The following is a 19,722-nucleotide window of genomic DNA, read 5'->3' as shown; positions in this document are numbered from 1 at the left end:
ACGTTTCCCAGACATTGCACTCCACTTTGTTGGCCACTCCTAGCTCCAAGGGAGGCTGTGTTGTTTTTGTGCTAAGAATAAGAATGAAGGGGAGGGATTTCCCTGGTGGTCCAGTGGCTAAGACTCCACGCTCCCAATGCAGGCGGCCCGGATTCTATCCCTGGTCAGGGAACTAGATCCCACATGCCGCAACTAAGAGTCCACATGCCACAACTAAAAAAGGATCCCGTATGCCGCAGCAAAGATCCTGCAAGCCACAGCGAAGATCCCCACATGCCGCAACAAAGACCGACCGCAGCCAAATTAATGAATAAATATTAAAAAAAAAAAAAAAAGAATGAAGGAGAAAACAGGTTGGAGACAACCAGCTATGTTGACGACTAACTTGTACCACGTGTACAAGATCAGACAGAGGTCAGGTGATCACTAATCAATCCTGGTGGTCAGCCTCTCTGGAAAATCACTAAACTTAACAGCAAACTGTATAGGACTCCACACCTAAAATGCCCTAAAATAAGATGAATGACAATGACCAGTGGGCAAAATTGGGACCAATGAAAACATACCCAGTAGAATCATGATCATTCAAACAAATGGGATGTTTTCACCCAGGTTTTCTGGATTAGTGTTTCTCTGCAGAAATTCCTTCCCAGCATTTCTCAGAAATGTAATGTTTTTCCAAAGCCCAAATCCTAATAAAAATAAGTTGAGGAATCTAGAAACCTGAGAAAACTATTCCCCTGTGAGAATTAAAACTTAATGATCAACACAGAGATCTCACTAGTTCAAAGGAATCCACTAATACCAAATCGAAAGCAAGAGTAGAAAACGCAAAAGCATGTATTGGAAAATTAAGGTCGACAGTTCCGGAATGGAATGGGAGCAGGAAGGAGAGATGTTGTCACAATCTAATCAGTCTTGCCTGTGGTGGGGTAGAGCTGGCTCACAAAGGAGAGAGAGAGAGCCGGCCAGTTGTGAGCATCTCTTTCTGACTCTTGGTGACATCACATAGGTAGCTTGAAATTGACCCTAGTGGGAATATTTACACCTCCCCTCAGAAAATGGCAAAAGCTACATATTATGACTCCCCCCCCCCCCCAGGGAGTCAGCTTACCAGCACACACTGGTTACAAGTGTGTGCTTGTAGCCTGGTCTGTTTCTAATAGCAACTCATTTCTACAAATAAAATAAATATTAGTAAGTTCATACACATAGGATATTTATACAAATCCTATGAGTGGTGTCAGAAAAAAATAAACTTTGGAAGCAAAATAAGTCCTTATATTGGCAATTTCAAGAAGTGATTCTGTGTAGTGCTATTAACGTTGCTAGCGGGTCTGAACATTAATACTATACGAAAACTTTCCAATAATGTAGCTGGCATTTCCAAATATTTGAGTATTCACCATAGGCTACAGTTCTTTGTAAATACTTAACAGAAGAGATGCAAAAGATGTGATTGTTGTTGTAGAACACTCCAACATGAAATCAGAAACTGCTCTAAAATCTGAATTGGCAAGAGCAATTTTTTTTTTTTAAACCCAAGCGCTGGATTTATTTGCTGACTATTCATTTTCACATCCCACCCTCTCCACAACTTTCAGTAAAGTAAGGACTACAAAACAGGGGTCTCCAATCAGGTCCAGGCAGTAGCCACCAGCAAGGGCAATATTAAATTCAATGGCAAAATCAAGACTGAGGCAAGCAGACCAAAAAAAAATTATAATTAAAAAAGGAAATGAGCTTCTATGAAGCAACATGCACCCTAACACTCAACTTGAAGACGTTTGGGACACACTCTTAATTCAACCAATATCAATGCAAAATGAAAGTTTTATATGTCTGGAATACCTGTCACAAAGCAAAGATCAAGATTATCTTTAATTCTTGTCTTTTTTAAGTTGGAGCAATTAATTCTTTGTCTTTTTAAAGTTCATTTTTCAAATGATAACTTTTAAATATCAAATGTTTGTGGTATTCTCTTTCAATTTTAAGTGATTTTGTTTGGCATTTATTTGGGGTTAATGTTTCCTTCCTTTTAACGTTTTCTATATCCAATGTCTGTATTAGGTAGAGATCATTTTTCCATGTTATTGAAATAATCTTGTCATAATATATTGATTCATAATAATAACAAACTATAAAACTATGTTATTTACTGAAAACTTCTGAAACTTTTTTTTTTTTTTTTTTTTTTTTGCGGTACGCGGGCCTCTGCGGAGGACAGGCTCCGGACGCGCAGGCTCAGTGGCCATGGCTCACGGGCCTAGCCGCTCCACGGCATGTGGGATCTTCCCAGACCGGGGCACGAACCCGTGTCCCCTGCATCGGCAGGTGGACTCTCAACCACTGCGCCACCAGGGAAGCCCTTCTGAAACTTTTAACATCATTCTATCACAGAAAATTATTCACTGTTTATTATTATGGTCACTCATTATTTAAAAGCATGTAAATAAGTGTTATGAATAGTGCATAATAATTTATGATTTCAGAAATTCTCAAGAATTCCTGGAAATTCCAATTTGTCATTCCTGACTGCTGAACATTAGTATCAGTTGGGAATTTGGAAACATTATTCTGGATCACTGACTTTCAAACTTTCTGAAGCAGCAGACCTTTTTTTAATCAAACAAAATCTACCTTGGAAATAGAAGATATAAAGGAGATAAAAATGAAACTCTGGCTGAAGGAGATGGGAGAATAAGGAGATGTGACTCTGTCCTAAACTTTGAGACCAAATTGCTGAATGGCTTGGGGTTCATCACTTTAGTGTCTCAAGGTCTTAGTTTTCTCATCTGTAAACTACGGTCGATACCGCTCCACTGGGTCCCCGTGCATATCGCAGGAGACAGTTGTGATGATGCTGCAGAAGAGCTTTGCAAACCTGGGACACCTTGTAGAGTTTCAGGTGCTGGACAGACAGAGAACTTCCACACACCTGATCCAGCCCTTGTGCTGTGAGCCTGATGGAAGAGCAAGGACCCCAGACTCCACACCCCACCCTGGCTACTTTCCTAGGACCCTCTCTCTGCCAGTGTCCCTTCCTTTTAAGAGCTGGGGTATCAAGACATAAACAAGACCTCAGATTTACAGTGGGATCAGGCAGCAAAACACAGACATTTTTATTCCTCACATGAAAATTATGAATTATGAAAAGGGGGTTTGAATTTTGAGGAAGTTCCAAGTTCACTGAAACGGGGGCCAGAAAGTTGTATTTCAGTCTGGAACTGCCATACAGTCTAGAGCAATGTCAGGTCCCTCGCAGAACGTCAGGTCACATATCTGTAAAAGGCCAGGCAGGCTAGGATGACTCCACTTTTCCACTCACAGGAGTCATGTTACCTCGTTCCCCAGCTAAGCTCACACAGGAAGAGGAATCAATTTTGTTCATCTGTGTCCAGAGTGTTCCTGCTAAGTGGAGCTCTGGCATTCCTCCGCCCAGAGAGCTCCTTTTGCAAATAACAACAGTAATAGTAAAGTTTGCTCTTTTTAACCTTTGTACCGTCTTTTTAAAAAATAATGTTACATGGACTAAAAAGCAACAAATTCTTGTTAAAATATATTTGAATGATGCAGAAGAATATAAAGAAAACAGTGTTTCCTTCTCCCTCCGAGCCTATCCCTAGTGGTAATCATATCCTTCCAGACTTTTCTCTATGTTTATACAAACACATACACAAAAGTGTAATTTAGGAGTTTTTTGGTTCTTTTTTTTTCCTTAGGAAGAAAGGATGTTTGTTTATTTGCTCCCCCTTTCTTCTTATAAGACCATTCTGTCACTTACTTTTCTTTCTCTATTTTTAGTAGGCAGTTTCCAAGTCAGTACATTTTTATAATGACTATTATTCCATTTTGTGGCTGTACCACAATTTGTTTATATATTTCTCTGTTGATGGTACTTGGATCTTTATAATATTTTGCTATCAAAAATAAAACTGCAAGAACACCCTTGTGTGCTTGTATGGCTGTTTGCACAGGATAGGACTGGGATTGTTGGAGATACATGTCGCGTAACACCTAGCACAGCCTGGCAGTCACCGTGTTGTTACTCTCACCCTACTCATCTGAGAAGTATGATTTCTATCTTCCCATCTTTTTCTCTAAAGTAGTCCAGCCCATCTATCCCCTGAGCCCAACCGCCTTCTTCAACTCTAATACTTGCATCCCCTCAGATGCCACCTTACATGTTCGACAGCCAGAGAAGGGATTCCTGATGGGCAAATTCCAACCTTGGTGAGCACTAATGGTGGAGCCAAGGATACTCTGCTGCTGTAACAAATTACTGCAAACTTAGTGGCTTAAAACAATACAAAGGTACTATCTTACAGTTCTGGAGCCAGAGTCCAAGATGGGACTCACCGGGATTCGTGTCAGAGGGCTGAGTTCCTATCTGGGGACGCTACGTCTGTTTCCTTGTCTTTTCCTTTCCAGCTTCTAGAGGCTGCCCTCATTTATTAGCTACTGTCCTTCATATCACTCTGACCTGACTTTCATGCTTCCCTCTTTCACATTTAAGGACCCTTTTGATTACATTGGACCCATCTGGATAATCCAGAATAATCTTTTTATTGATTGATTTATTGATTTATTTTTGGCTGTGTTGGGTCTTCATTGCTGCGCGCAGGCTTTCTCTAGTTGCAGCGAGTGGGGGCTACTCTTCGTTGTGGTGCACAGGCTTCTCATTGTGGTGGCTTCTCTTGTTGCAGAACATGGGCTCTCGGCACGCAGGCTCAGTTGTTGCAGCACATGGGCTCAGCAGTTGTGGCACGTGGGCTCAGTAGTTGTGGCTCGCGGGCTCTAGAGTGCAGTCTCAGTAGCTGTGGTGCACGGGCTCAGTTGCTCCGCGGCATGTGGGATCTTCCCGGACCAGGACTTGAACCCGTGTCCCCTGCATTGGCAGGCGGATTCTTAACCACTGCGCCACCAGGGAAGCCCCAATCCAGAATAATCTTATTTTAAGGTCAATTGATGAGCCAGTGGAATTCCATCAGCAACTGTAATTCCCTTTGCTGTGTAATATGAGTGGTGGCAGGGCAGCCCCTGCCAGCAGTGGGCCCTGCTATCTCCCTCCACAACAGTGTGGGGCAGAGGCAGGAGGCGGCAGAGGCAGGAGATGCCCTGGCAGGTTTCTCAGCCTTGCCTGAACTGAGGACCGGGGATAAGGATACATACGCTCTCTCAGGAGGCAGAAGGTAGGTGCGTGTCTAACTAAGCCTCTCCCTCAGGCCAGGATGAGTCCCAGGACACTCCTTCTATCCTCCCCAACCCACCCAGACACACCCCTCAGGCCCTGAAGTCCCCGCAGTCACCCTCACATCCAGATCCCAGCGTTTCCTAGAAACTTAGCAACCATCCCCCAACTCCTCAGCCTTTTCTACCTCAACCCTGTGAATTACGCAGAATACGTGTGTGTGTCTGTCTGTCTGTCCTGAGAATTTGTCACCATTTGGGTTTTTATATCTCTTCCTCAGATTGGAGTTGGTTCATTTTATAACTTAGAAAAATTAATTTTGTTCTTTTCCTTTGTTAGTTTCTTGCTTTCTCTTATCCAAAAGCAAACCATTTATTACAAGAAATACAGATAAACAAAAAGGGAAAACATGAAACACACAAACACCCTGCCCACCTGGAGACAGTCACTACTTAACACCTGGGCATATAGCTCTCCACACCCTCTTCTATGCATGTAAGTGTATTTTAACAGAAATAGAATTTTACCACAGGGCACGTTTATAGTTCTCCAATTCCCTCTACTTTTTACTTACTGATATATGATAAATGCCCTTTCATGGTAATGAGTTTAAATTTACCTCATTGTTTTTACACCTGCCTAGTGTTATGTTGTGTCTCTGCTAGGATTTGCCCGGCCCCCCTCTGATTGGTGTTTAGTCTGCTCCTTTCACTCTTACAAATGCACTGGATGAATGCATCTGTATGCGTGTGTGTGTGTGTGTGTGTGTGTGTGTGTGTATAGCAGTGTGTGTCTTTTCAAGTGTCCTGTCCTGAGGGGAGTGGGGACTGGCAGAGCACAATGGCCCTTTTCAACTCCTTGGAACAAGTGGTTTCCTTTAAGGAAGGTACTTTTCCGGAAAACATGTTATTTCAGGGTCTCCTGATTCCAGAATCCAGCCTGTCCCAGAGAGAAACACCAAGCTGCTTGCAGGGTCAGGAGTGTGGAGGAAGGGCAGGCAGAGGGGCAGGGGCTCCTGACAGATGGGTTTCCAGGCTCTTCCCTCCCTCACATGGCCTCTAGACAAGGGGGCAGGATTCTCACCTCCTCTGCACCAGGCTGAGGCCCAGCCAGTGAGTGGCGGGGGCAGCGCTGGGACAGAGCTGGGCAGAGCGGAGCAGGGTTCTCCCTCCCCTTTGTCCTGGGGTGGACCTGGGCGTGGAGAGGCACAGTCCATACCTCTGCAGGAAGGCCTTGGCTGGGCAGCCCAGGGCTGAGGTCTGTTAACCCAGCAGTCCAACCCTTGGCAGAGTTATCTGGGGTGAGGTTTCCTGGGCTGCCTGTTCGAACTGTATATGGCAAAGACCTCTTCCTTCTTCAAAGACAGATCTAGGTGGGTCACGTGTGAGCAAGGCTCTTGTACAGGGAAACCCGGGGCAAATCAGATCCCTGGTGCTCCAGCCTCTCCTTCATCCTGAAGATATGAAATGGGTCGGCTGAGACTTGCAGTCCCCATTTACAGAGGAAAAGGGTAGGTTCACTTTGTGTCTGCAGGTTCTAGCAGCGCTGGGACGCATTGGCCCAGAGCGACCCACAGCGGGGGCTCAGGTCCCTCGGCTGTAAAATGAAGATGAGGGGGTTGCTGTGAGCAAAGACAAGATGAAACGCAGAAAGCATAGTGCCTAGCACACAGTAGGAGTCCAATAAATAAGAACTAGTATTAGCAGAATGAACAGAGAATGCTGCATTTGGAGACTGAGAGATTGGGGGTTCGAGGGCAGCTCCACCCAGACTTCCAGGTGACCTTGAGCAGCCTCTTCCCTCAGCGCCACCAAGTAAACACTCCCGGCTTTGCCAGCCTCCTGGTGCCAGCCTTAGCCTCTGTCTTACACTGCCACCTCCTCCCTTGGGGATAGAGGGGCTCCGTGCTGGCCTGTGATAGAACCCCTCCCTCTTCTTACACAATGGGCTGCACTGGGAGGAATGGCAGGAGCACTTCAGGCCAACACAAACCACTGCATACTCACACACACGCCTGACAACATACACACTCACACCATACAACGCACACACACAGATGCCACACGCACGCACCGCACCCAGACCACACACATTCTCGCCCCCACACACGTAAGAAAAGCAGGACTGTAGGAGCTGCTCCTCCCTTCTCTGGGGCATCATTCCAGGCTCTCCTTGACCCCAGCTCCCCTAGACCCATCTCTGAGCAGATGCTCCTGCTTCACCAAGAAAACAGACTATCTGGCATGATGCCCTCATCTCCCTCCTTCCCCATGCGCCCCACACACAACATGAGCATCTACCCATATCCTCAAGCATCTTTCCCAGCAGCATTGCCCTGCCCGCCACCTGCCATCCAGACCTGACCCCTCGGACCCCCTCCGCGTGCTCCAGCTCCCAGCCCCACCCTTCCGTGGGTCCCTTCCTCGCTGGCGGCTGTCAGTGTCTCCCTCGGCAATCCTTCTCCTTCGGGCCTTCCATATGCTCAACCTCCCTCCCCTTCTTAAAAAGACCAGTAGTAGAGGCTTGCCTGGTGGCGCAGTGGTTGAGAGTCCGCCTGCCGATGCAGGGGACACGGGTTCGTGCCCCGGTCCGGGAAGATCCCACATGCCACGGAGCGGCTGGGCCCGTGAGCCATGGCCGCTGAGCCTGTGCGTCCGGAGCCTGTGCTCCGCAATGGGAGAGGCCACAACAGTAAGAGGCCCGCGTACCAAAAAAAAATGGGCCACAATACATCACCCTGCTTCCCTTCAGATTATCTTCAGTTGTGATCTCCTGCTGACTCAGCTCCCACTGCCTCCACCGCCCCTGCGCACGCACGCGCCCGCGCACACGCACACTACCGTGGGGCTGCTCCCTTCACTCCTCTCAAACCGTTCTCGCCAAGGTCATTGTCAACTGTCACATTGCCTAACCCAAGGCCTGGGTGCTCACCTTCGCTGGCCCCCCTGATGCTTTCAACCAACTGACCCGCCCTCTCTGAGAACCACTCCCTCCCTCGTAGGGTTGTCCGATAAAATACCAGACACCCAGTTCGATTTGAACCTCGGATAGACAACGAGTAATGTTTTAGTATAAGTGTGTCCCCAATACTGCATGGGACCTATGTATACCAAATATTATTTGTTGTCTACCTGAAATTAGAATTAACTGGATGTCCTGTATTTTTATTTGCTAGATCGGGTAACCCTACTCCCCACTTCTTGCCCCCCTCGCTCCCCACCTTCCTGCCCCTTCTCTAGCTGCTCCTCCTTGGCGCCTCCTTTTTGTCAGCCTGCTCCAGGGTGCTGGCCTTGACTGCCTGCCCTTCTCAAACTCCCTGCTTCCCTGGAACAGCCTCTCCCTCACCCTCGGCTCCACCTCCACTGTGGGCCGGCCACCCCCTGAGCCTCCAAGAACCTTCTCTCCAGCCCCTGCTGCAGGGGCCACCTCTCCCCTGTGGCAACAGCAGGTTGCAACGCTGGTGTGTGTGTGTGCGTGCGTGTGTGTGCGTGTGCGTGTGCGTTAGGGAAGACTGCTCCTGCCCAGCCTGACAAGGGAGGCTGCCTCTTTGTTGCCTTCATCTTCTGTTGCCCGGAAACATGCTGGCCAGATGTGGCAAGAAGTGGTTCCCTCAGGAGCTGGCTGTGGCCCAGCCTCGTCTCCTCGCGCCCACTCACGCTGAACTGCTTACTCCCTGCCCGCACGTTCTCTGAACCTCCATTCATGCCGCCATTCCCTCTGTCCCTCCCCCAAACTCTGCTTGCTGAACTGCCAACTTTTCTTCAAGTCCAACTCGAGAGCCACCTCCTCCCAGGTTTCCCTGGGTCTCCCAGCTCTCCCTCCCTTAAGCACCTGTGTTATTTGCACCCTTGTCCAGGTGACTATATTGGGAGTTCATCGAATGCTGGGACCAGGTCTGGTTGACTCCCACATTCCCTGGGCAGGGCCTGGTACACAGTCGGTGCTCAGCCAGTGTTTATTGAATGGAGGAGTGAATGACAATGAGTGAATGAGTGATGAGATGAATGAATGAATGCATGAGTAGATGAGGAAGTAAGGCTAAGTGAGTAGATGGAGTGGGTGGATGGATGGGTGGATGGGTGGGTGGGTGGATGGATGGATGGATGGGTAGATGGATGGGTGGATGGATGGGTAGATGGATGGATGGATGGATGGGTGGATGGATGGGTGGGTGGATGAGTGGGTGGATGAGCGAATGAGCAAATAAGGAGACCTCAGGGCTTGACAGACTGCCCGCCTGCACAGTGAGGCTGCCCCCCACATTGCTTGTTTTCAGAGCTGTGTGAGTCCAGCCTACAGACCTTCCCTCCACAGACCCAGGGAAGGATGTGACCACACGATACAGAGGCAAAGCTCTGGGCCTGGGGTCCTGATACTTGGGTCCAGCTGAAGATGCCCGACCTAGAACAGAGCTAACTCTGCTTGAGATCAGAGAGAGGCTGAGGCCCGCTCTTCTCTCCCCTCCCAGATCTCGCACTGCCGTCTCTGCCCACCTGGAGCTCCTGTGCCCGTTATTTCTTTGTCCCTGGACATGCTCAGCCACCTCTGACTGGTCTGCGCACCTCTGAGAACAGGCCGCACCTGAGCTCCTGTGGAGATGCACCACCCAGGACCCCTTCAAGGAAGGACTTCAGGGCCAGCCTCAGCTGCAGAGCTGCTTTGCCTGAGGTCAAACTTGGGCGGCTGGGGGGAGCACTCACAGACAGCAAAGGTGGGGGAATATTAAGGGCCTGCATCATTATTTGTCTCCTTCCTCTGTCTAATCCTGCTTCCTCCTCCTGCCCTCACACATGCTGATCCCTATAAACATCTGGCACCCCAAACTCTGTCTGGGCTTCACTTTCAGAGAACATGACCTGAACAGTTCACTCCACTCAACTGAGGACCTCCAGGTCCTCCCTGCAGCCGGTACCCTCCACATGCTCTATGAAGGCCCTGCTTGCGGGCTCTAGGGTCCAGAGTGACCAAGACGCGGTCGCCAGGAGCTCCTGTCCCTGGGCTGTGCCTCTTCCCTCCCCATGCTCACCCCACTCCACCTGCCTCCACGCCTCTCCACCAGCCTGACTCTCTCCCTGTCCCCTCACCCTTCTGCACCTCTGCAGCCCTAAGCCTCTCTCTCTGAGAGTCCTTCCTATGGCAGCCACGTGGCCAGAGTGGCCCATCCGGGCACCCTCAGAGGCCAGACCTCCTCTCAAGGTCAGTCCTGCCCCCTTCAACAGGCACGTCCTGGGAGAGTCATTCCTTCAGGGCTGGCTGGAGACACGAGTCAGGAGACTCAGAATTCTGCAGCCTTCAAACCATATGCTAAATATGGCCTGGCATTTATTTCATGGGTACAGAGAAAACAGATTTTCTATAAATAAAAACTGAACATCTATTTATTTGTGATGCAGACAAGAGCTTTGTTACATACTGTCAATATAACATAACATTTTAACTTATTCGAAATTAACTTTCAGTTCTGTCATTTGGAGTTCTATCATTTTTCTATCATTCCTGAGTGACACAGGTCACTTAGTCTCTAAGAATAGAAGTGACCTATAAGAATATAGTAATAAAGTCTCATTCAAAATATGTTTCAAAGTCTTCTTTCTGGCTTTCCTGTTAATAAAACATCTTGTGCTTTCTGTGACTCTATTTTTCTCTTCTGTTTCCTTTTGTGATTCCCCAACCCTGATTCTTGGGAGATCCATAAAAGGATATGCATTTTCAATTATAAAATACATTGCCAGTTCCCAGGAAGCATCCCTTTGGTTTCAGAATTTCAGGGCTGATTTCAGGTAACGGGTAGGAGGCAAATCTCAGGGGTGGGCTCTGCAGGATGTGCACAGGCAAGTAGCAAAATGACTCAATTAGAGGAACAGATAAGTTTGTAAAACTGTCCACTGAGGGCGCTGCTTCCTCTGGTGGCAATAGAACCAGTTTCATAGGCATCCTGGGATAAATTGAGTTAACCAACACTCTGTTCACTATAAAGTCCAGTGATATTTCAGTTCACCGTGAAGCTCAGAAGAGCTGGCCCACCATACCATCCAACTCTGCCCGGTCACTCAAGCTCCGGACCTCTCCTAAGCCCCATCCTGTGGGTTGGGTCCAGCTGAGCTCTCAGGGGTCAGAGCTGACTCCCAGCTGGTCCCATCACCATGGATCTCCCAGACTGGAGGCCACGGCAAGCTGGGATGGGATGGGACAGGGTGTTTTCTGGATACAGGCAGGGAAGGACCGGAATGCCAGGCTTGAAGGAGTGGGTCAACAGAGAAGGCTTGCTGGGGGGGTAGATGAGTCTGACCACCAGCAGAGCAGATCCTGGGAGCTGGTAGGTCTCACATGAAAGTCCAGAAGTCCCGGACACCCGCCACTGGCTGGACATGGTGACCTGGCCCCGTGGAGAGAGAAGCCTCCTGGCGAAACGTGGCCACCGTGAAGCTGGGGCGTAGGCCCCCCTGAGAATCCTGGGTCCTTGAGTCACAGCTGAAACAGCAGAGGATGCAGCTGATGGCCACGGTGACCACGAATAGCACGGCCACCATTCCAATCACTGCCGTTTCCATGGCCCCGTTTGGCCACTGACCCACTGAGCAACCCGGGATGCACTCAGACCTTAGCTCCCCATCCGAAGCGAGGGGCTCTTGGTGATGGCAGGTGCCCTTGCTCCTTCAGCTGCTCTCCCGGTGGTCTTCTAAGAAGATATCGGTCTGAGGCCCTGGCTGGTGCCCCCTCTGGGCCGTTGGGTGCCCCACATGGCTCTACTCCGATCTCAGGGGGTCTCTGTCACTGTTTTCTAAGCCTCGGGCCAGGTTTCTAAGAGCCATGGGCAACTCCCCTGGCAGCTCTGGAAGAAGCACTGTCCTGAAAGATGTGAGCTCAAGACTCCCTGGATGCAGGGGGCTGGAAGGAGAAGGCAGAAGACTTTGCTCAGAGGGAGCCTCACTAACCCGGCCCTCTGATGACGCATATGGAGTTCATGAGTGTTTGTACACTCAGACAAAAGACAAAACACTCCCCGTCCTGTGGATCCGAGATGAGCCCAGGCTCCTCCCCTGGAGGAACCTTGGGCCAGTCCTTGAATCAGCCTATCTGCTGCCTCTCAAACCCCTGGCCCTGTGCTGGGGGCAGGGACGAAAGTGGGGAGGAGGCAACGGCAGCTCTGGGCCAGATGCAGGGAGTGCTGCTAGGAAACAAGTGCCCTTTCATTCGGCCTCCTTTTCTGCACGGGCTGGGAGAGTGCTGTCGAGATAAGGCAGGTCATGCTCCGGGAGGGATATCTGAGCCCTTCAGTAACTACTGTGGGCTCCTTAGTCCCCCTCCCCGGTCTTCTGCTCCAGCCTCCCCGCAGCCCTCCTCGCTGCCTGCTCGTGCTGTGAAAACTTACCCTGGGCTCCGCGAGGGACAGCTCTGGCTGTATGCAGTGCCGTGGGCTCCTGGCCCGGTGGCCACCCCGGGGGCCAGGCCATGGCACACTCATTCCCAGGGTACTGCAGCCTTGGTCCTGCCTGGGACGAGGCTCTGAGATGTCTGAGCAGCTGTGAGCACTTCCTGCATTCCTTCCTCCAATTGTGAGTGAGGGCCCAGGACCCGCACAGCTGCCGGCCCCCTTGGTGACTGCACTCACCCCACCTCAACCCCCATGCACACCCATGCCACTCCAGCCCTGCTCCCTGCCAGGGTGTCCACTTCACCGGCGCAGGGGAGGGGGTGAACCAGGCCCAGGCCATGAGTAAGTCTGCCAGAAGGGGCTCCACCCTGACTGTCGCTCTGTCACAGCCCTTCCACAGCCAACACCTCCTGAGGCCACCACCACTTCCGGAGAGCAGACTGGGTTATTAGCCTCACTTTACCCAACCTTAGAGAAAAGGTATTGTGAGAAACGATAATTCCACGTACTAGACACGGTCAGGCACTGTCTAATATCATGGTTCCAGCAACATTGCGAAGTGATATTATCTCCATTTCAGAGATAACAGGGCCCATAGTCACAGAGGTTAAATGCCCTGCCCAAGGCCTACTGCTGGTTAGTAGTGATAACTAGAGTACCAAATAGTCTAGGAGGGGCTTCCTCCCTTTCCTCTTAGTTCGATGCTCTCTCTAGGTACCACCAGTTCACAGAGCAGTTGCCTCCTTCTACAGTTTTACTGGCCAGAGTGCAAAGGCCCAGGGAGGGCCAAGGCCTAGCCCAGGGTCACACAGCCTGGGTCCTTTGCAATTTCTCCAAGGCCCAGTGAACTTTCTTTGGTACTAGTTGTAGGAAACTGCCTACACACAGAATGGGAGAGTGACAATTCCTAGTAAATGATACCCTGCTAAATCCTCTCTCTTCCCTTTTCTAAGATGACCGGACACCCACACAGAGGAGGAGCCTGGAGCCAGCGGGGGCCGTGACAGGAAGCTGGACACTTTGAATTATTTGTATTAGCTGGGGCGACCAGAAGCAGGAGACAGGAAACACGATGAGCCAATCTGTGACGCCTGTGGTTTCAGACTGAATTACCAAAATCAATCAGTCAGTTTGGGAGATGGAGGGCACCAGGGGAACTGCTTGTCCTAAGGGTTTATTCCAGGTATTTTCTCTTCTTGTGACTTTTGTAATCCTATGATAGACAGTCCCTGCCTATGAGCCCCAGACGCAATGGGGCTCCCAAAGATGTCTACCACTTAGGCACACATCTGTCCTCCCAGCATCCATCACTGTCTACTGGTCAGAAGAAAGACCACGCCCCGTACATTCCATATATATTTTTTTATTTTCTTTTGGCCTTACCACGTGGCATGTGGGATATTAATTCCCCCACTAGTGATCGAACCTGCACCCCTTACAGTGGAAGCTCAGAGTCTTAACCACTGGACCACCAGGGAAGTCCCCCATACATCCCACTTATATTAACAAGGGAAAAGGTGATGGCAGGCATCCTGGTTCTCCCAGAGGATGCTCAAAGCCACACTTAGGAAAGACAGGCCAGCCAAGGCTGACATGGGGCTCTGCAGAGGGATGGGGGGCGTGGTCCAAGCCAGCAGGCTACAGACCTCCACACACCCCCAACACTGGGGAGATAGGGTAGGAACACAAGCCCCCTCAGCAAGGCCCCAGGAGCTCAACGGCCTAATCCTTGCAGGGTCCTACTGCTATACCTGGTGTCCCTGAAGCCCCAAGCTTCTGGCAGTGGTTATTCCAAGCACATTTACTTTTCTAGAGAGCGTGAAGCTCTGGGAATCTTTCCTGACCATCTGTTGTGTGGACTGGTCCCACCCTGGGCAGTGGGGAGCACTCAAAGAGTTCTCAGTCCTATGAAGGCAGGGGCCTTTGAATCTTGCCGTAAATCTCTAGGGAAAGAGAGTGTGTTCAGTGTGCCAAGAGAAATAACGATAACAACAACAACAATAATAATAATAAATTGGAAACCCATAGGAGTGAGTAACAAATTCGTCTTGGGCAAAGACACAGAGAAGGGAAGGTGCAGGGTTTTCTGAGCCTGAGGACTGGAGCAGTGCGGATAGGACAAAAGGAACACGAGTAGGCACAAAACAGACCAGCGGGCCTTGAATGGCCAACCAGGAGGCAGAGACTTTGTTCTAAGGACAGTGAGGAGGCTACAGTGTGGGGACGCTTCACAAAGGGGCAGGGCTGGAGGTAGGCAGCCCAGAGGGCCTGCAGCAGGAGTCCAAGCTGGGGATGAGCTCAGGGCAGCCATAGGGGGAGGCGAGGGGAGGCAGGTTCAAAAGGCACCGTAGACCCTGATCCACTTTCCCAAGCCTGCAGTCTAGTCCAGCTCTCAGTGTGAATTTGCCTCCCTCTCCCCCTTCCACCCCTTCCCATCCCAGCCCTCACAGAGAATCCACCAGGAAATAGAAAAGAAACAGGACATTCTGTTCCAGTGAGTCAGTCACCAGGCCCCGGGACTTTCTGGCCTGTTCTCCAGCCCCTCCCCACCACCTGGCCTGGCCCCCAAGCCTCTCCCCCTCCACTTCCCACCCTGGCTCACAGGACTTCCTTCCTCAGGGAAGGCCTCAGAACAAGATTTCCTTCCTCACTTTGGAATTCCGTCAGCTGTTCTGGGGTATTTGGGAACAGGCCTCCAGGCTTTGGCAAGAAGTTTCTGTCATCTATCCCATTTTAGGGAAGAGGAAACTGAGACTCCCTTGAGGTGAGCACTCTCCCAAGGCCACCCAGCACCACACCCTCCCTCCCAGACACAGCGCCAGCCACACCCAAGCACAGGAGGGGTCAGGCTGGCTGGAGACTCAAGGCCTGGATAAGAAACCCTGACCCAGTTACCAAAGAAACATTAATTCAGCACAGCCCATGGAAGGGGGCTTCTGCAGTTCCAGAGCGCAGTCTGGGCAGGGCTGCCTGCAAACCCTAACCTCCCTCTCATCAGAGCTCAGGCCCCAGGCCTTCTCACCTACTGTCCTCAGAGCCCTGCAGAGCCGCCAAATCTCCCCCGCTGCAGGGCCCGCACCAGGCACTTGGTCCCACCGGAGAGGAAGGTCCTGGGCGAGGCAGACATAGGGCTGGCCACTCCCTCCCTCCCACTTGAGTTACAATCAAGAGCCTCTTCACAAAAGCTTCTTAGTGGTTTTTATTTTCTTGTATTAAGGGACCATTGACTTGACTGTGCAGCCTCAAGCTACCTTCTGCAAATGAAAGGGCGTTACCAGGGTGCCTCCCAGCTACCGCCCTGGCCAGAGGCCTGGTTGTTCAGAGAGAGCAGGGTACACCTTCTGTGCATCCCCACACCCCTGTGCACCTGCACCAGACTGGCCGTCACTTCTGGTGCCCGTTGGGACTTACAGTCACAAGGTGGTGTCCGCCCCCGAAGGACCACCACCACCCCTGCTCTCAGCCCCGTCAGGGCCACCCCTGGAGCTCTTCAGTCCTCTGCCTCCGTAGCACACGGGGCACAGTAGGCGAATGAAGCCCAGGCAGGTCCCAACATTCACCGCCGAGAGGTGCCCTTCTGCACGGGAACCTCGGGGTCCCCGCATCCTGGTGATGGTGGGGCAGGCTGCCATTCAGGCATCAGTGGCGGCCTCGCTGGGCCTGATGGGCGTGGTGAGCATGGTGGCGGGCGAGGTGATGGTGGTGATGGAGGGTCGCATGGGGCATGTGAGGCACACGGCCAGAATAACGGAAATGGTGCAAGCGTCCCAGGTGGCCCCGGCCTGAGGAGATCGGAGGCTGGGCCCACCGGACTCGGTTTCTCCTTGCAGCAGGGTGGTTCCTCTCCACGTCAGGCTCCTCCTGTCTGCAGTACAAGCAGGCGGCCAGCAGCAGCAGCAGCAGCAGCAGAGCCACAGCAGCGCCTATGATCAAGCCCACGAGGGTCGTGCTCCCCAGGAGGCCCAGCATCTGGGAGTTGACAGCGGCCTCCGCTCGGTGGCTCCTCGCTGCTTCCTCCCCTTCGGCAGCCTCTGCTCAGCCCTCACAGTCACTGGACTTTGTTTTCTCAGCTCCTGTGGGCTGGAGAGCAGCCAGGGAATGTGGGTGCAGCCTCTTTGGGCTGGAGCTGCCAGCCAAGGGGAGGCCTGGCCACTATTAGCTCTGGGGAGGCCCACAGCGAGGCTTGGTCGGGACCCAGAGGAGCTGAAAGGAGGGGCTGCGGGGTGGGGAGGGGCCAGAGGCTGGAGATAAGAGTCTAGGCCCCTAATCCTGCTGTTTGGCCAAGTGACTGGGCCAGCTCTGTCCCCTCCCTGGGCTCCCTCCTCTCTTAGAGAGAGCACAGCACATGGGTTCTCAAACCACATGACTCACTTGCCCTGTGATTGTGCACAAGTTTCCTAAACTCTCTGTGCCTCAGTTTCCTCATCTGTAAGATGGCTCATTAGAGCATATTTCCACGTAGAGTTTTCTGAGGATTCAAGGAGTTAAGATTTATAAGGCACTTAAACCAGGTCCTGACACGTTTGCCACTGATATTAAGGCAGTAGAGTTTGCACCAGTCGACTTGGGAGACCTCGTGCCATCTGAGAGTCTGCGGCTCCCTGTCCTGCAGCCCACAGAGGCCTCCTGGACTAGTCAGGTTCTATTGTGCAATTGTTCCACACTTTAGGAGCTCAGGCAGGCCCCGCAGGCAGGGTTTTATCATCCAGGGAAGCTGAACAACTGTCTCTGCGTCCTCGGTCCTACTGGATCTGGGAGCTAAGAGGGTCTGGGTGTTAGCCCAGGGCTGCAGGAGGCAGGAAGGAGGCTGCTGAGGTCAGAGAGGGCCCAGTGCCAGCCTCCTGGCTTCCAACCAACAGGCTCAACTGGCCATAAACAGCAGGCCCTTGCGCCACCCCAGCCTCCCTGCCCAGCAGTTGTGAAACGCCATTCCTGCCTGGGGGAGAATTTACAGACGGGGCAGGACCTGAGCAGTTTCGCATCCCTCTCCCCCTCCTGGTCCTGAATCCTCTGTTCATCTAGACAAGCACTTACCCATCCCACCCACATGTCCAGGGATGGGCGTCCACTATCTCCCTGGGCAGCCCCTTCTGCTGTGGGCTTGTCAGACTGTTCTCACAGCTCTTCCTCACACGTGGCAGGGCCTCCCCGAAGCCCCAGCTCTGCATCTCCATCCCGAGACCATGGATGCCCGGGGGCCCTCCACAGTGAGCCCACCTCTGTGGGACCTTGGACAAGCCCCTCCCCTGCAGCCTGTTTCCTCCTCTGGAAAAGTGCCAGGGCAAGAGGTGACCTCTGGGGACCTTCCCTCTGACCTCAATCTGAGATGAGCTCTCTCAGGGAAGCCCCAAACCCTTAAGGCAAAGCTCCTCTGGATGGAAAAGCCAAGCATTCCCTTCAACCAAATTGGGCTCTCGGGGCAGTGGGTCTAATGAGTCCTGGGGCTTTTACCCTGGGGTGGGGGGCGTGGAGGGAGGAAGCCACTTGAACTTTTAATGATGCTCAAGTGAGAACTCCCTCCTGTGGCTTCTAGAGGCCTGCGAGCCCAGCTGCCTTCCCTGGGGGCCTGTTAAGGAGGGAAGTGTGCTGGAAGGAGGAGGAGGAAGCCAAACAGAACTTTCTCCTTCTTGGGAGCTTCTCCAAGGAGACTCCCACCCCACACCAGCCACGGGAGGGGGGCAGGGCCCGGCAACTGGCAGAACTCCAGTCAGCACTAAGGGCCTCTTGGAGTCACACAGACCCAACCCTCACTGAGAGCCAGAGAAACTGAGGGAGGGGACTTGCCTAAGGTACCCCAGCCTTGTGGGCTATTCTAGACAGCAAATAATCAAGACAGCACGATTCCTGGAGTGAGGGGGGCTCCAGAGTGAGAGCTGAGATCAGCTGAGGACCATCCACAGAGATAACAAGGAAAGGGTGTGTGGATTTGGATGACTTTGGGTGGGGGCAGGGAATTGGGGGAGCTCCCCCATCCTACACACACATACACACACATTTATTTTCTTAAGTGCAGGGTCACTCCCCATCTGGACAGAAGATACAATCCCAAGGTGGGCATTTGATTTGAAGTTTTGGGCACTCGGGAAGGTGTTGAGAGCACGGTCCTCCACGACGTCACAAGTGACTGAGACCTCCTTGGAGGGCTTGCAGGACTGATGACCTTAGAGGATGTGTGGCTGTGTCTAGGGATTCCCTGCCTCAGAAAAGCTGTCCTGTGGCGTCGCTGTATTTCTCCCTTAGGGTCAGGGCTTCTGCACGCTCTACAAACAGCCTTCCAAGATAAGGGGCCAGAGTTCCAGACAATACATACGGCTGATGGGTCAAGACTTTTGGAGTTCATATCATTAGCTTCATGCCCATGCTCTCCAGGGTGCACAGACCTCTGCATGGACTTGCACACATGCACACATGTGTACACTTGTAAACCAACATTGCACTGAGAGCAAACTCATGCACCAAGAGTTGTGTGTGCACACACTTATACACAAGTGCACAAGGGCACACAAGTTCCCTACAAGCTCACAAACTTGTGCTTGTACTGGCTGCAAGTGGTTTTCGGTTGTCCCAAGACAGCAACCATTGTTTTCACTAATTGGTGGCACCACCTAGCGGTGACACTGTAAATAAATCAGTTTTGTATTCGGACCTGTCAAAAGTTATAGTTGCCTGGGGCTTACCTGGTGGCGCAGTGGTTGAGAGTCAGCCTGCTGATGCAGGAGATACTTCGTGTCCTGGTCGGGGAAGAATACCACGTGCCGTGGAGCGGCTCGGCCCGTGAGCCACGGCCGCTGAGCCTGCGCGTCTGGAGCCTGTGCTCCGCAACAGGAAAGACCACAACAGTGAGAAGCCCGCGTACTGCAAAAAAAAAAAAAGGAACATTTTTGTTATGTTTAAATAGAGAATCGCATGCAGAAATACAATCAAGGAGGTTTTTTCGTGGGGGGCAGAGTCAACATGGCGGACTAGGAGGACGTGGAATTCGCGTCTCCTCGCAACTAGGGCACCTACCAGGCACTGGTGGGGGACCACTGACACCTAAGGGAATGGGAGGAACCCCCAGCAACCGGGTAGGACCTGGGCGTTGGGGGGAGTGAGGGGGTAGGAGAAGTGGAGGTGGGATGGGACCGGGGCCCCTGAGGGGCGGCTGGGGGAGGGG

The 19,722-nt window shown here is 51.8% G+C and overlaps 2 protein-coding genes and 1 pseudogene across 3 annotated transcripts in view; all 3 read right to left on the bottom strand.

Annotated features, from left to right (window-relative positions):
• Positions 1-19,359, bottom strand: part of LOC111188012 (olfactory receptor 13C7-like) — a 104,585-nt pseudogene extending 85,226 nt beyond the window's left edge. The window contains exon 1 of the transcript XR_016393589.1: positions 19,244-19,359. The product of XR_016393589.1 is annotated as an olfactory receptor 13C7-like (transcript). The remainder of the gene's footprint in view (positions 1-19,243) is intronic.
• SPAAR (small regulatory polypeptide of amino acid response) lies at positions 1,111-19,353 on the bottom strand. Its single transcript, XM_030763768.2, has 2 exons — positions 19,244-19,353; positions 1,111-12,079 (listed from the first exon to the last, which is right to left on the bottom strand). The coding sequence occupies exon 2, from the start codon at positions 11,740-11,742 to the stop codon at positions 11,515-11,517; it is 228 nt and encodes a 75-aa protein (XP_030619628.1). The 5' UTR covers positions 11,743-12,079; positions 19,244-19,353; the 3' UTR covers positions 1,111-11,514.
• On the bottom strand, positions 12,087-19,358 carry HRCT1 (histidine rich carboxyl terminus 1). The gene is made up of 2 exons (XM_030763767.2): positions 19,244-19,358; positions 12,087-16,646 (listed from the first exon to the last, which is right to left on the bottom strand). Exon 2 carries the CDS (start codon positions 16,533-16,535, stop codon positions 16,206-16,208), a length of 330 nt encoding a protein of 109 aa, XP_030619627.1. The 5' UTR covers positions 16,536-16,646; positions 19,244-19,358; the 3' UTR covers positions 12,087-16,205.
• Positions 19,360-19,722: the final 363 nt, after the last annotated feature.

The sequence above is a fragment of the Delphinapterus leucas genome, chromosome 6 (genome assembly GCF_059928025.1).
Source record: "Delphinapterus leucas isolate spDelLeu-1000000601 "Yukka" chromosome 6, BTC_Dleu_Yukka2, whole genome shotgun sequence".
In the NCBI taxonomy this organism is placed as follows: Eukaryota; Metazoa; Chordata; class Mammalia; order Artiodactyla; family Monodontidae; genus Delphinapterus; species Delphinapterus leucas.
This window is presented reverse-complemented; position numbering and strand designations above follow the sequence as displayed.